The 15,158-nt window shown below is 40.1% G+C and overlaps 1 protein-coding gene across 4 annotated transcripts; it reads right to left on the bottom strand.

Moving 5' to 3' along the window:
* Positions 1-5,096: 5,096 nt before the first annotated feature.
* Positions 5,097-15,144, bottom strand: LOC125237720 (zinc finger protein 665-like). Of its 4 annotated transcripts, XM_048144881.1 has the most exons (5): positions 14,648-15,144; positions 13,749-14,051; positions 9,455-11,022; positions 5,539-5,554; positions 5,097-5,417 (listed from the first exon to the last, which is right to left on the bottom strand). In XM_048144881.1, the coding sequence occupies exons 2-5, from the start codon at positions 14,014-14,016 to the stop codon at positions 5,206-5,208; spliced, it is 2,064 nt and encodes a 687-aa protein (XP_048000838.1). In that variant the 5' UTR covers positions 14,017-14,051; positions 14,648-15,144; the 3' UTR covers positions 5,097-5,205. The 4 variants fall into 4 exon arrangements, with proteins under 4 accessions (XP_048000838.1, XP_048000836.1, XP_048000837.1 ...); XM_048144879.1 differs by having other exon boundaries at positions 5,132-5,554; XM_048144880.1 differs by lacking the exon at positions 14,648-15,144 and having other exon boundaries at positions 5,132-5,554; positions 13,749-14,573.
* Positions 15,145-15,158: the final 14 nt, after the last annotated feature.

The raw sequence follows: 15,158 nt of genomic DNA, 5'->3' as shown, positions 1-15,158 counted from the left end.
GAGACTGTCAATAGGTTGAACCAGATTTGAGAATTTCCAGATCGGGCAGCAACGAAGCAAATATGTAAATTTGGGAACCATCAAGCAAAATTTCAAAATAAATAACGCCGAATGACTACTAATTTTCACCAAACGATCTGAGTTAATACGAAATTTGGAAATAGATTTTGCCAATATAGATGGAATAGCTTTATCGAAAATAGGGGACCCGAGTAGATGGAGATTGTCCTTTGATAGAATTTTAATATTTGGTGCTAAATTTGAAAAACTTTGAAGTGTCTGGGACGCTAAAGAGGAATTACAATTTTCGGAAATGTATAATTCACATTTATCAAAGTTAAGTTTTAGGCCAATGTCACTAAACTTTTGTATAACTACGGATAAATCCGTTAGAACGGATTGAGTGTCTCCGCCGATGGTGCCATCGTCCAAGTAGCAAACGTTCAGCTTGGATGTAAGATTGTGAATAACTGAGTTAATAGCAAGGCTAAAAATGGCGGGGCCTAAAGGGTCGCCCTGTTGGCATCCCACGGCAGAAAGAATTTCGCTATCCTTATAAACTAATTTCGAAGGACCATGATAACATTGGAGTAGAAAGTTGTAAATTTCTGGCACGTGATTTTTGATTACACTAAGCAAGGTATCTCTGTTGACTGAGTTAAATGCATTTTTCACATCTATTTTTAAAAGAACTTGACATGCATCTAATTGGACAAAGGTACGCACGGCGTGCACGGCGGCTTCGCAGCCTCCACAGGTTCCAAAACCGACTTGCACGGGCTCGAAGAGTTTTTGTAGCTTAGCTCGTGTATGCCGCACGCACACTTTTGCGGCTAGCCGCCGGAATGTGGAACCAACAGCAATGGGGCGCACTCCACCATCCTTCTTTGATAGGGCTATAAGGTTAGCTCCGTAAATTATGGCAGTCACATCTTGGCACACATCTCCTGCGAGCATAAGATTTATTAGTTTTGTCAGGCTTTGGGAAAGTTGTTCGCCGGCTACACCAGTGCCATGACTAGTAAGATCTATGAGGTGTTGGGCGGAGATACCATCCAATCCTGAAGCCGACCCTTTAGAGAAAGATGATAAAGCTGACATGATGTCTGTGCTTGTGGCGAGTAGACAATCCGAAGTATCTGTGGGAGAATCAGCGAAGATTGGGGTGGAAGGGCCTGGAGGATGTTTAGCTTGTAAAGCGGCCGTTGTTTCTGGAGTGTCAGGGGCTAGAGAGTCGGTTGAAAAGAGGAGCCGTGCAGCTCCTTTAAGGTCGCCGTCATGCACTTTGTCTTCAACTTTTTTGCATATATTATAGTTCCGGTCTTGGCGGTTTGGACAGGCGACCGTGATAGAAGGCAAAACAGAAGCACGGATGTTGTTTTTAATTTTTTGTGTAAGACTAATATTATCATTATTTCTAGACACGTGTAAAATTTTGAATGAAAAAGTGAACAGTTCACGCCAGGAATCTAAGTTATTATAATTTATGCATTTGTCTATAATACCAGCTAGTGCTTCCGCCACTGCAGATCTGGCACCACGTGGAATGCGTTTTATTAAAGGAGTTGTCAGTTTAAGCTTGCCGAGAAATGTATGGAGAGGAATTTCAGGCTGAGGAGGTGTGGATGAGCAGAGTGTTGTTTGGGGACTCGGAGCGAGAGGAACCAGACACACGCGAACATGGTGGATCCGAGTCTGATGTATGTGAAGGCCCTTTGGTGTAGTGAAACATTTCCTACACACGCAGCATTCCATTTACAGATCAGTTAATAATATAATAAAGCAATACTACTAGAAAAACATAGGTAACAACTAAGTACACTAATAAGAAAATAGGAAACTTACAGTATAAGTATGAAAGGTATAAAAATAAATAATATGTAGCACAATAATTGTCCAAACGGCTCGTTCAACGGATGTAGGGTCTATTTCGTCCAAGGTAGGTTGGCTCCGAGTGAGGAGTAGGAAATGAGTGAGTTTGCCACTCTTCTTACTGGTCGCCTTTAGGGTGGCAAAAATGCACTTGCACTGTAATTTACTTGGTAATCACATCGTGTATCTACATGTATTTCATAAAACCACTGAAAATTGTCTGAAAATCATGTTGTTTATATAAAATTTTCATTTTGACAATCAGTTGTCATTCAGATCAAAGCAGCTCAGAGGTATATTACGCACTGTGGGAAAATCTTAGTTGAGTTGTGTTATAGCTGAAGAAATTTCCTAAATATGGTAAAACATTATTAAATTTCAGGAATACTTTAAGTTTTCGTGTTTATCCGTTGCCAAGGGTTTGACATCATACTTATATACTTACATAGAAAACATCCATGACTCAGGAACAAATATCTGTGCTCGTCACACAAATAAATGCCCTTACCGGGATTCGAACCCGGGACCGCGGCGTAGCAGGCAGGGTCACTACCGACTGCGCCAGACCGGTCGTCAAACGGTATTCATGATTAACTTAAAATACAGCAAGAACAGACTACAAAAGCTAAAAGCATCAGGATCACTACAGTGCCCCCAGATTAGAAACACGTGGCGTTAAATAAAAACACGATCGAATGGAGTGTTTCAAATCGACACGAGTTACGAATTTCCTTTTCGCACCTGTATCATACGACCTGTTTCAGTACAGATGGGCCTTTGAAGTTTCGACCTGACAACAAATGTACTACTTTGTGAATTAATGCGGAAAAACTACTTCTTCTGAAATAGTCCCGTTAAGCAAGCAGAACTTGCGGTAACATTGCTCAATGCTACATCTGGCAGCGGTTTAGGCCCATGACTACATATTCCCAATCCTACAGATTCTCTAATCTACAGAGTCCCAATTTAACAGAAACCAATTATACAGATTCCCAATTCAACAGATAACCAATTACACAGGTTCCCAATTTAAGAGATAACCAATTATACAGATTCCCGATTCCACAGATTCTCTATAATACGGATTCCCAATTTAACAGATAACCAATTACACAGGTTCCCAATTCTACATATTCTTTATTCCACAGTTTCTTATCTCTACAGTTTCCCAATTATACAAATTCCTAACTGCACAGATTCTTTAGTTTATTTATTATCTATTATAAAACAGAGCCGCTTTCTTTGTAGTCAGAGGTTTAGGCCCAGTTCTACAGATTTGTATTACAGATTTCTATCTCTACAGACTCCCAATTCTACATAATTTAAATTTTACAGAATCTTGATTCTACATATTCACAATTCTACAGATTCCCAATTTTACATAATTTAAATTTTACAGAATCTTGATTCTACACATTCACAATTCTACATAATTGGTATTCTACAAAATTTTAATTCAACATATTCGTAATTATACAGACTCCCATTTCCACAAACTCCCAATTCTACAGATTCCCAGTCCAACAGATTTCCAGTCCTACAGATTCCGAATTCTACAGATTATACTATTAGTACGGCCATATTTGAAAATATGTATACTATTTTCAATTTTACTCTAATACATATATTTATACAATATTATTAAATATTATAATAGCACCATAAAAATATGATATGTTATTTGAGTATGTTGTATCAAATTAGATAAAAACTATTTCTTAGGTAGGTCTTGTTGAGTGATTAAATAATAAGTTTAAATTTTATTCGCACTCGTTTTATTTGTTGTAAACTAAAATTGTCCATAGGCAGAACCTCCTGTTAGAGCATGTTCAGATGACAAGCGCTCAATGCGCGTTTTGATAACGCGCGTTTACAACTACATAACAACTTATTCAGGCTGTACACATGCTAACGCGCGTTTTATTAATACGCGCGTTGAACGCTGCGCTAGCGCTCGACTGTTGTCAGCGCGCGTCAACGTGCGCTTTGAGATCATTGGTTTTCTATGTTTCCGTTCAGTTGAGCGCGCGCTTTCAACGCGGATGGACGTATTTTAGGGTTCATCGGGTCGTCCAGAAATCGTCCGAAATGGAAACCGAAGCTTTTGATACGGAATTATTTATAGACGAAATAGAGAAACGTCCTGCGATATGGGATATGACAAGTATGACATGGCTTTCAGTCAGCGTGGTTGACAAAATTGGGTGGACCGAATATCTCCGTCTTCTGGCGCGTCGTTTCAACCGTCGGTATAATATCACCGTTAAAACTGTTCCTACGTCCATCTTCGACAAATGTAAGAAATCTACTGACTGAACCATAGTGGTCGTGGCAACGCGCGTTCAACGCTCGGCAAGCGCGTGTCATGTGAACACTATATAAAAATTTTGCGCGCGTTCAACGCGCGTTGAACGCTTGTCATCTGAACGTACCCTTACTGTAACGGTAAAATTGGTCATTTTGAAGGATGCTAATCTGTAGAGTTTAAAAATTTAACCAAAGTTTTTCATCAGGACTACAAAGAAAGCGGCTCTGTTTTATAATAGATAATAAATAAACTAAAGAATCTGTGCAGTTAGGAATTTGTATAATTGGGAAACTGTAGAGATAAGAAACTATGGAATAAAGAATATGTAGAATTGGGAACCTGTGTAATTGGTTATCTGTTAAATTGGGAATCCGTATTATAGAGAATCTGTGGAATCGGGAATCTGTATAATTGGTTATCTCTTAAATTGGGAACCTGTGTAATTGGTTATCTGTTAAATTGGGAATCTGTATTATAGAGAATCTGTGGAATCGGGAATCTGTATAATTGGTTATCCGTTAAATTGGGAACCTGTGTAATTGGTTATCTGTTGAATTGGGAATTTGTATAATTGGTTATCTGTTAAATTGGGACTCTGTAGATTAGAGAATCTGTAGGATTGGGAATATGTAGTCATGGGCCTAAACCCTGGAGAGGAATAAATAAATAAATATTCGAATATTGATATTTACATACATACATACATACATACAATCACGCCTGTATCCCATAAAGGGGTAGGCAGAACACATGAAACTACTAAAGCTTCAGTGCCACTCTTGGCAAATAAGGGGTTGAAAGAAAACGAAACTGTGACATTGCAGTGACAGGTTGCCAGCCTCTCGCCTACGCCACAATTTAACCCATATCCCATAGTCGCCTTCTACGACACCCACGGGAAGAAAGGGGATTGATATTTACAGCACAATTACTATCGTGAACCGTTTTTATTAAAGAATAAGGCGACGTAGTATAAAAAAAACGCATAGATGGTAAACTTGTACTTGAAATTATCATTTGCATCTCTATTTTAATGCCGGATTATTGGACGTCTCGGACCACCGAAGTGCCGGATTATCGAGATTGTACTGTAGGTACTTTGACCTTATGTACTGTCTGACGGTGTCTTTGTAAGTATCTTTTCCGACTGCATTTGTAATCACAGTCATCGCACCGGTAACGTTTCTCGCCTGTGTGCGTCCTCTGGTGAGCTCGCAGGTTCTGTTTCTGTCTGCACCTGTAGTCACAAACACTGCATTTAAATGGTTTCGCTCCAGAGTGTATCAACAGGTGTGTCTGTAAGTGATGTTTGTGTTTACATTTATAATCACATTCACTACAATGAAACGGTTTCTCACCAGTGTGTATCCTATACCAGTCTGCTTTCGAAGGATACCGACAAATTCGCTAAAGTGTCTACAAACACCGAAACCATCGTTGCATCTATTCCAACAACACCGCACAATGTGTCGACTCCGATCAGCCGTCCCGCTCCCGCCTCCACACATGCGCCTCCGCGAGCGCGGAGACCAGCCGCTGCGCAAACGAGACAGAGAATCACCGAGCAGGCAAAAAAGCCGATAAGAGCGAAGCGTAATAACCAGCCGGTGAAGCAGCCAACTACGACCGCTAAAAAAAGTACGACGACCGTCAATGATGATGCTAAATTAACAACAGATAAATTGCCGGACCAATTTATTGATAAAAATGATACTACAACAGTAATCACTGACTGTAAACAGCCGCGTTCCGACGAATCAGCTGATGACGATTTTAAACTTGTCATAAATCGCAACAACCGTCGAAAACTTCGAAAATCTAACGTATTAATAAAAGGATCTGCAACTGATGCGTCAGTGAAAGGTATTGTAGTATACAAATATCTGCATGGATGCTATTTTAATAACGACACAACTCCTGATAGCCTAATAAAGCATTTAAACAGCATTTACCATGGTGCCCCTTATACAGTGGAAAGGATACAGTCAAAACGAGATACCTATAATTCATTTAAAATAGGTATTCCAACATCTGTATATGAAAACTTTCTCAAGGAATCAGCCTGGCCTGTAAACAGCAGCATCTCCGAGTGGCGGCCCTTTCTCCGCCCCAGGGAGACCCGGTCTCCCGCCGACGGAACCACCCCGACCAAAACAAAAAATAGAAAAGGACTAGTAAATGTACTCCATTTAAATATTAACCGGTTGGCAAACAAAACGTACAGATTAGAGAGCGAACTCCAATTTCTAGACGAAATTGACGTTTTGTGTCTGTCGGAACACTGGCTCGAGCCAAATCAAATAAGCGCAGTAAATATACTCAACTACCAACTTCGAGCTCACTACTGCCGACCCTCGCGGAAGGGTGGAGGAGTCTGCATATTCGCCGGCGCCGACATCCTGACCGTGGACCGCAAGGAAGTCGCCGACCTGTCCGTCGAGATGCAGTTCGAAGCGTGCGCCGTCGAGTGCATCGGCCTTGACCTAATTATAGTGTGTGTATATAGACCCCCCAGTGGTGACATCGCATTATTTTTAAATAAATTAAATGAATTGTTAGATTTTATTCCCATTCAAAATAATAATGTAATTATATTAGGTGATATTAATATTGACATTTTAGCAGATTGTAATACTACAAATCAATTAGTAGATAAAATTAAATCGTATGGATTTAGAAACCTTGTAAATAAACCGACCAGAATAACAAGTACCTCTAGAAAATGTATCGACCACGCCTATTCGAATATATTTAAGTCCGATATAAATAAAATAAACTGTAATGAATTACATCTATCTGATCATTTATCTTTGATTATTAGTATTAAGGTAAATCAACATCTTCAATCTAAATGCCATGTTTTGAAAAGAAAGTTTTCACTTTGTAATAAGCAAGACTTCACTCGTAGTCTAAATTTCCAAAATTGGGACGAAGTCTTGAATAAAAACAACTGCCCTAATGAGAAAACTAAATCTGTTATCAATGTCTTAAAACATTATTTCGATGTACATTTTCCTGTTAGGTATCATCCTGTTAAAAACGCTGACGATGTCTGGGTCAATGACACCGTGAAAAAACAGAAAAATAATATTAGAAAACTTAAAATAAAACTTAGTAAAAACCCAAATGATTCTGTAACGCGCTCGAATCTACACACATTAGAACTTTCATACTGGTCCCTTATAAAAAATGTACGTAAGAATCACATAAATAATCAAATCTCAAACAGCGGTCACAATATGTCGCGCAGCATATGGCGCATAGTATCAAATGAAACGTGCAGAGGTACAAATAACAAGAGCAGAGCGATCGACATACTTGTTGCCAGGGCGGCGGGCGACTGCCTGGACGCGCGGGCCGCTGCCTCCGCCGCCTTGTTAAACAAGTATTACGTCGATGCAAACGTAAACAATGCGAGACCATGTACCAGTACAGCTTTAAAATATCTGCACAGTTACCTAGACCACACTCCCACACCATTAATATTTATACCGTTCACCGTGAATGAATTGTTAAAGGTATTCAAACAAATAAAACGTAAGACATCTAAAGACGTAAACGACATGTCAACGTATATTTTGGACTTATTGCCTCCTTGCGTTATATCCCTCCTACTATCACTATTTAATGAATGCGTTAGTACAGGTGTATACCCTGACGTTCTAAAATTAATAAAAGTTATGCCAATTTACAAGGGCAAGGGTGAAGTACACTTACCTAAGTCTTACAGACCAATCTCACTGGTCCCTGTAATTTCCAAGGTCTTTGAAAGGTTACTTAGTGATAGGCTTATGGAACATTTTAGTCGCAATAGATTACTGAACAGTCAGCAGTATGCCTATCAGCCGGGCCGATCGACAACTGATGCTGCGCGCGAAGTGGTGGGGCGAGTGCGGGCACATCTCGAGGGTTCGCGACAGGTAGCTGCTATTTTCTGCGACCTGTCGCGCGCCTTCGAAATGATAGACCACTCGCTCCTCCTTAATAAACTATCCCACTACGGAGTCACCGGTACCTTCCTTAACATAATAAAATCGTTTTTATATGAGCGGAAACAATGTACGTATGTACTAAACTCGAAATCTGACATGGAATCTATAGGTAACTGCGCCGTGCCCCAGGGGTCTGTGTGTGGAAATAGCCTATTCCTGGTCCTTGTAAATGATATCACCACTGCTTGCCCGGGCCAGGAATATGTTATGTTTGCCGATGATACCTGCGTCATTGTAAATGCAGATGATTACTATGGTTTAAAATCAAAAATTTGTCATGTCATTAATCAGTTGGTTAAATGGTTTTCTGCCAATGGGATGGTTTTAAACTTAGACAAAACAAATATTGTTCATTTCCAATTAAGAAAGACAAATAAACCGGGATTGAATATCTCATTAAATAACGTTCCAATTCCCCAAGTCGAAACGGCTAAGTACCTGGGCTTTCATATTGACGCCGGCCTAAAGTGGGCCCCACACATACAGGCGACTTGTGATAAACTGGCCGCAGCGTGCTTTGCACTCTCCAGGTTGGCGCCCAGTCTATCTATAGACAACATGAAAACTGCCTATTATGGATATTTCCACTCGATTCTCACGCAGGGTGTGGACCTCTGGTGCACAGCAGCAGACCGCGACAGAGCATTTAAAATACAGAAACGAGCCCTGCGTATAATCGATGGAAAACCTTTTGATCATCCTGCCCAGTCGTTGTTTCAAAAATATGAAATTTTAACGTTGCCATCTGTATACATATTGACTGTGTGCATGTATGTAAGGTCCAACATAATCAACTTTAAATGTAGCTCAAAAATATCCTGCACTCAGTCGCGTAGACGACCACGATTGCAAATCCCAAAGCAACGACTTGCGAAGTCTCGACTATCGCTTGACGTCATGGGACCGATTGCATACAATTCTGTGCCTAATGCCATCAAAGACTCGACAAGTGATGCCATATTCAAAAAGAAACTTAAATCGTTTCTTATAGATAAGGCATACTATCGTATCGCCGACTTTATAAATGCTCCGGTGAGTAATTGACCCAGCACCGTCTGATAATCAGGTTTTTGTAGTAACTACCTACACTTTTCCCAAGTTTATTTATAAATAATTTAGTTCTGTGAATCTAATGTATAATGTCCTAAATTTGTTTTAATTCATTTAAAATGGACGAATTTAGTGTAATTGTTTGAACTAGTTTTAAGGCTATGACGTGTAATATGTATATTTTATATTTACCAATAAAGTCTGTATATCTGTATATCTGTATATCTGTATAGTGATTTCGTAGGTGTGATTTTTGTCGGCATTTGTATTCGCAGTCGCTACATTTGTATAGTTTTTCCTCCTTGTGTACCGACTGGTACAATTTTAAATGCCGTGTCTTTAAGTGTTTTCGCAACGTGCGTTTACACCGACTCGAGTACTTGCAGTGGTGACACGCGTAAGGCTTCTCATCGGAGTGCACTCTCTTGTGCCTGCGTAAATTAGCTTTGTCCCAACACCAGTAGTCGCAAAGACTACATTTGTATTGCTCCTCTGCTGGATGTATCCTTCGGTGATTGCGCAAGTCTACAATCTGATGACACTTGTAGTTGCAAGTACCACATTGATATACTTTGACAGTATGTACAGTCTGACGGTGTCTTTGTAAGTTTGTTTTCCGTCTGCATTTGTAATCACAGTCATCGCACCGGTAAGGTTTGTCGCCTGTGTGCGTCCTCTGGTGAGCTAGCAGGTTCTCTTTCTGTCTGCACCTGTAGTCGCAAATACTGCATTTAAATGGTTTCACTCCAGAGTGTATTAACAGGTGTGTCTGTAAGTGATGTTTGTGTTTACATTTATAATCACATTCACTGCAATGAAACGGTTTCTCACTAGTGTGTATCCTATAGTGTCTTCGTAGTTGTGCTTTTTGATGGCATTTGTAATCGCAATCACTACATTTATATAGCTTCTCCTCGTTGTGTACCGCCTGGTGCAATTCTAAGTGCTTTTTCCACCGGCTTCTGTAATCACACTTGTCACACACATACACTTTATTTTTCCATGTGTGTAACATTTGGTGAACTTGTAGGTGCTCCCTCCGCCGAGTCGTGTAGTTGCAATCGCTACATTTAAATACATTATGTCCAGTATCTGCCATTACATGATTCTGTAGGCTTTGGTTTTGATCGTATTCTAAATCACCATCACTAGACTTTACACCTAAGTGTATCCTGTAGTGATCTTGTAAATCTTTTTTACATCGACTTGTGTGACTGCAGTGACTACAATGCAAAGGTTTGTCCACAGAGTGACTCTTTAAATGAGTACGCAATTCTTTCTTGTACATTGTTGTATACTCGCATTCGGCACACATAAAATTAGTAACACCGTGTGCGCTTTTCTCGTGCTCTGCTACCAGTAACTTATTTTGAAATGTAGATTTACAAAAATCACAGGCAAAGAGTTCAGGCCCCGACAAGTGCAGACTTTGAATGTGTTTTGTTAAATTAGATTTGTTTTTATAACTTTCGCCGCAGTTATCACAGGTGTATGTTTGATTTTCACTTTGATCGCGAAGGCGCTCGAGTCTCACGGAGCAAGTCATCGCGAGCTGTCGCATGACTGCTAACGGAGGCTGCGACGGCGAGTGTGTGCGTTCAGAGTTGCCGGTGAAACGTTTGCCGCAGTCGTCGCCAGTGTATGGTTTGTGTCGTGTAGTGCTTTGTACGGCTCGGCGCTCGAGCCTCACGGAGCAAGTCATGGCTCGCTGCGGGGGTGCGGGGGCCGGCGCGGGCGCGGGGCGGGCGCAGGGCGGGCGGGTGCGGCGCGGGGGGGCAGGCAGCTCCGCGCTCGAGACAGCTGCAAAAAACATTCATCTTTAGTTAAGTTTATTAGTGTGCTACGTTTTACGTAACCTTACCAGTGCGTCTACCATAGTGACCGGCCACACCAGAGCGTCGCGTGTCTCGGGGCGCGCAACGGGCGTCCGCGCCACGCCGCTTCAGTGTAATTCAAAAAACGCCTCCTCAGTACATTTTGTATAGGAAAGACGTAAGACGCGCCCCAGGTGGCGTGGCGGCGGCGGGGCGCGCGCCTTACGTCCTTCCTATACAAAATGTACTGAGGAGACGCTTTTTGAATTACACTCAGGTGGCGTGGCGCGGACGCCCTTTGCGCGCCCCGAGACACGCGACGCATAAGTGGGAACGCTGCCATAGACAGATAGTACATCAGACAGCATAGAAGACACCAAAACTGACATACATCATCCGTGGTAAGATATTTCTAAAACTCATGGTAGAAGTAAATAGCTTTTGAGAACAGGGGCCTATTTCTCGCCCCAGCTGGTTTCGACTCCCGGCTCGGCACCAATGAACTTGATTGATTTTGCTTTAATATAAATGGTATTCAGTTTATCTAGTCTGCTGTTTCTATAGCTAGTTGCAGATTGATATATACATACAATAAATAAGTAATAAAAATATATCCATACTAATGTTACAAAAGTCTAATATTCTCTTCATACATCAACTGCTGAACTAGAATATTTAGGTGAAATTTGGCTTTTTTTTTTGTGATATATGCATCAAAACAAACAATATAATAATGTATAGCAAAATTATGAAATGAAAATGAAAATGAAATGAAAAATGAAAATGAAAATGAAATATTTATTTTTCAAGTAGGCATATTACAATGCGCATATGAACGTCAAATAACACAGGCTAACACCATGCTGAGTCGGGACCATATTCATGGCAACTATGTGTACTTACTTACCTTTTGTGATATGTGTGTAAATAATTCTCTGTTGTTGATCTGTATTTGTGTGTGTCTTTTATGTATTATTTTGCCATGAATAAAAATATTTCTATTCTATTCTATTCTAAATAAAGCTACGCCGGCTCTAACCCTACGCCTCAGCCTCGAGAAGATTTCAGTCCCCCCTCAGTTGGGAGGGGGGTATCCACTATGGGACCGGCAAGAAACTCGGCGGGCAACTTCTTTTCAAAACATTACATCTTATAATTAACATGCATTAAATAACAACATACAATTTAACATGCAAAAGTATTCATCAAAGAATATGAACAGACTAGGTACTCTATGGAAATCAATTTCAATAAATTATATTATTGCTTAATAATACGTCGTTCTTCTTCAGAGAAAACATATCAAATTGTCATAGAAGAAAAAGATAATATGAATCTCAATATCATTAAATATGTAATTTACCTACACAACATAAAATATAAAATATTTGATGTGCTTTCTTATCTGAACTGTGTCCTCTATACATAATACAATTATTTTAATTGCTATTCGTTTTTTGTAGTTTCTGGTTCGGGCCATGCATGTTTGTCTGTCAAATAGTCCTCGACTCTGTAATAAGCCTTTAACATCAATGATTTTTTTAAGTAGTTCTTAAGAGCTGGGAGGGGTAATCTCAAAGCAGTGTCAGGTAACTTATTATAAAAATGAATGCATTGCCCAACAAATGACTTCTGTACTTTACGGACACGAAACTTCTTTATGGCAAGCTTATTTTTGTTTCTAGTGTTATAATTATGGATATCAGAATTCTTAGTGAAACAGTCTAAATTCTTAACAACATAAATTATACTATCATAAATGTATTGGGAAGCTACAGTTAAGATATTAATTTCTTTGAAGAGTTCTCTTACTGATTCATGTGTTCCTAAGTTGTAAATAGAACGAATGGCTCTCTTTTGTAATACAAAGATAGTCTGTATGTCAGCTGCTTTGCCCCAAACCAGAATACCGTATGACATTACACTGTGAAAATAACTATGATACACTAGGCGAGCTGTCTCAACATTAGTCAGTTGCCTGATTCTCCTAACGGCGTATGCGGCTGAACTTAATTTGCTTGCTAGTTTCTTTATATGAGGACTCCATTGTAGATTTTTGTCCAATGTTAAACCAAGAAACAGTGTTGTATCTACTATTATATTATTACTATTACGTATTAATTTTAATAGCAAAAGCCATTTGTCACGCAACTGACTACACTAAGTCAAATGGAATAGATAAATTTAAGGTCTCATTGTGATAATTTTCATTCAGATATTTTAAGTTTTCATCACAGACATACGAGTACTTATATATGAAATTAAAATAAGAAACCCTTTATTTCTCACAGGTAGGTACTTAACAAGCTGTTTAGGCAAGAACGATATAATACGGAACTGACAAAGCCCATACAAAAAAGCGTACCCCTGAAATGTATGGGTTTTAGGCTTAAAACTAGATGGCGCTGTTTCACAGCCTGGAGTTCCCAAAATATTTTTGCATGTTTTTATTTTTTACAAGAACAAATAACCTGCTTTTTAATTTTAATATCATGATATCACGTCAAAAAAAAAATTCGTAGGCATCATCAGTTTAGTTATGATTAGTTTTTAATAGATGGCGCTAAAAAATCCAGTGATGACCAGCACTCTCTGCTCAGCATCTCTTAGCCACAAGAACTTTAAAAGGATGTTTATTACGAAAATGAGCACATTAACCCTATGATAGTATCATACTCATAATAAAATTGATACTGTTACTGTATAAATTACCTTGTGTCCTAGCAACTTGCGGGCGGTGCCACTCCTCGGGGCCCAGCACGAGCTCGTCCTTGACCTCGTGGCCGGTGTACAGCCCGGCCCGCGCGGCCGCCGCGCTCACTCCGCGCGCGCTGTCCTCGCGCTCCCGCTCCTCCTCCGCACACGCCTCTCCGGACTCCGTCTTCACACACGCCTCTCCGAGCTCTGTCTTCACACACACCTCTCCAGGCTCTGACTTAACACAAGCCATCCCTGCCTCCACTGATGTAGCTAGTGACATATTTTGTTTGCTAAAAAGCTGGTCACAGTTAGAACCTGCAATGAAAGTAATAGGTACCTGATTATGGAGTGTCCGAACAACCACCACAGATCAAGAAGTGTTGTGGAAGTGGATTTGAATCCGCATTGGAAGTATATTAGGCTAGTAAGGCAATTATAAATATCCAGCTAGCAGTTGCAGCATTACTTGGGATTCAGGTTATCAAATAAAGATACAAACAGGGCACCTTACCTATTGGTCAATAGACCGGTCCACACAGAGCAAGCAGTGTTACAGGCCATTGTTGCGCGAGGGTATTGCTCCGCAAGACTGCGTGCTCTATGTGGATCCGCCTAAGGGTGCGGACATACAAAACATTGTTATAAGGCCTCAAGTACATTTCTATTCACACACCACAATAAACCATATCCTTATACCGAATTAAATTGTTGCTAGTTGCACAGGGGCCTTCATAACAACCATGTTACTTTAGTGTGTTCTAAGGACAATGCTACAGGTAACATTAAAAGAGATTTTAACAGAATTACAACTTGGAAGGAGACGTTATAAGAGCAACAATCTATTAACCATTGATATATAATACACGTAATAAATGAAGCGCATAACCATATTATAAGAGCAGAGCACCTACCTTTCAAGTCGAACAATCAACGAAAATTGTAGAAACGACGTGCTGGTAAAACTTAAAACTATATCATTTAAAAGGAAATTAACACACAAATTCTTGAACACCAAGCGATAATCATAAAGCTTAACAGTTAACAGTTAACTGACTTGACAATGACAGTGACACTGACACTGACAAATAACGGACACGGGAGTTCGTTCAGAATTTTTTTAAAGTTTGAAATCCGTAACAGATTGGCGTACGGATCGTAAATTTATCCGAAATTTGTTTGATTGTGTAAAATATGTTCAACTATTCTATTTTTAGTTCAGATTGATCCAACCAAAGAATATAATACTCACTAGGAGGATCCAACCCTGTTCGACTGCATCCCCTGGTGAATGGGATGGACCGTAGTGATATTGGATGGACAAGCCAATTTCATTTCTAGACAGTTTTAGTACCCGCAAGCGCGGATCCAGCTTCGTGCCCAGGGGGGGTCACGCGGTAAAGGCCCGGGGCCCCAGGGAGGGGT

The sequence above is a fragment of the Leguminivora glycinivorella genome, chromosome 22, assembly GCF_023078275.1.
Source record: "Leguminivora glycinivorella isolate SPB_JAAS2020 chromosome 22, LegGlyc_1.1, whole genome shotgun sequence".
Classification (NCBI taxonomy): Eukaryota; Metazoa; Arthropoda; class Insecta; order Lepidoptera; family Tortricidae; genus Leguminivora; species Leguminivora glycinivorella.
The sequence above is the reverse complement of the archived record's forward strand: the minus strand, read 5'-3'. Positions and strand labels throughout refer to the sequence as shown.

What these genes read in the sequence shown, in the direction of transcription:
- LOC125237720 (XM_048144879.1), bottom strand. Translation starts at nt 14,016, where the DNA reads ATGTCACTAGCTACATCAGTGGAGGCAGGGATGGCTTGTGTTAAGTCA. An exon ending in GCAAGTTGCTAGGACACAAG is followed by an intron (nt 11,023 to 13,748) that starts GTAATTTATACA and finishes TGTTTTTTGCAG; the next exon opens with CTGTCTCGAGCGCGGAGCTG. An exon ending in AATCACACCTACGAAATCAC is followed by an intron (nt 5,555 to 9,454) that starts TATACAGATATA and finishes AAAGCAGACTGG; the next exon opens with TATAGGATACACACTGGTGA.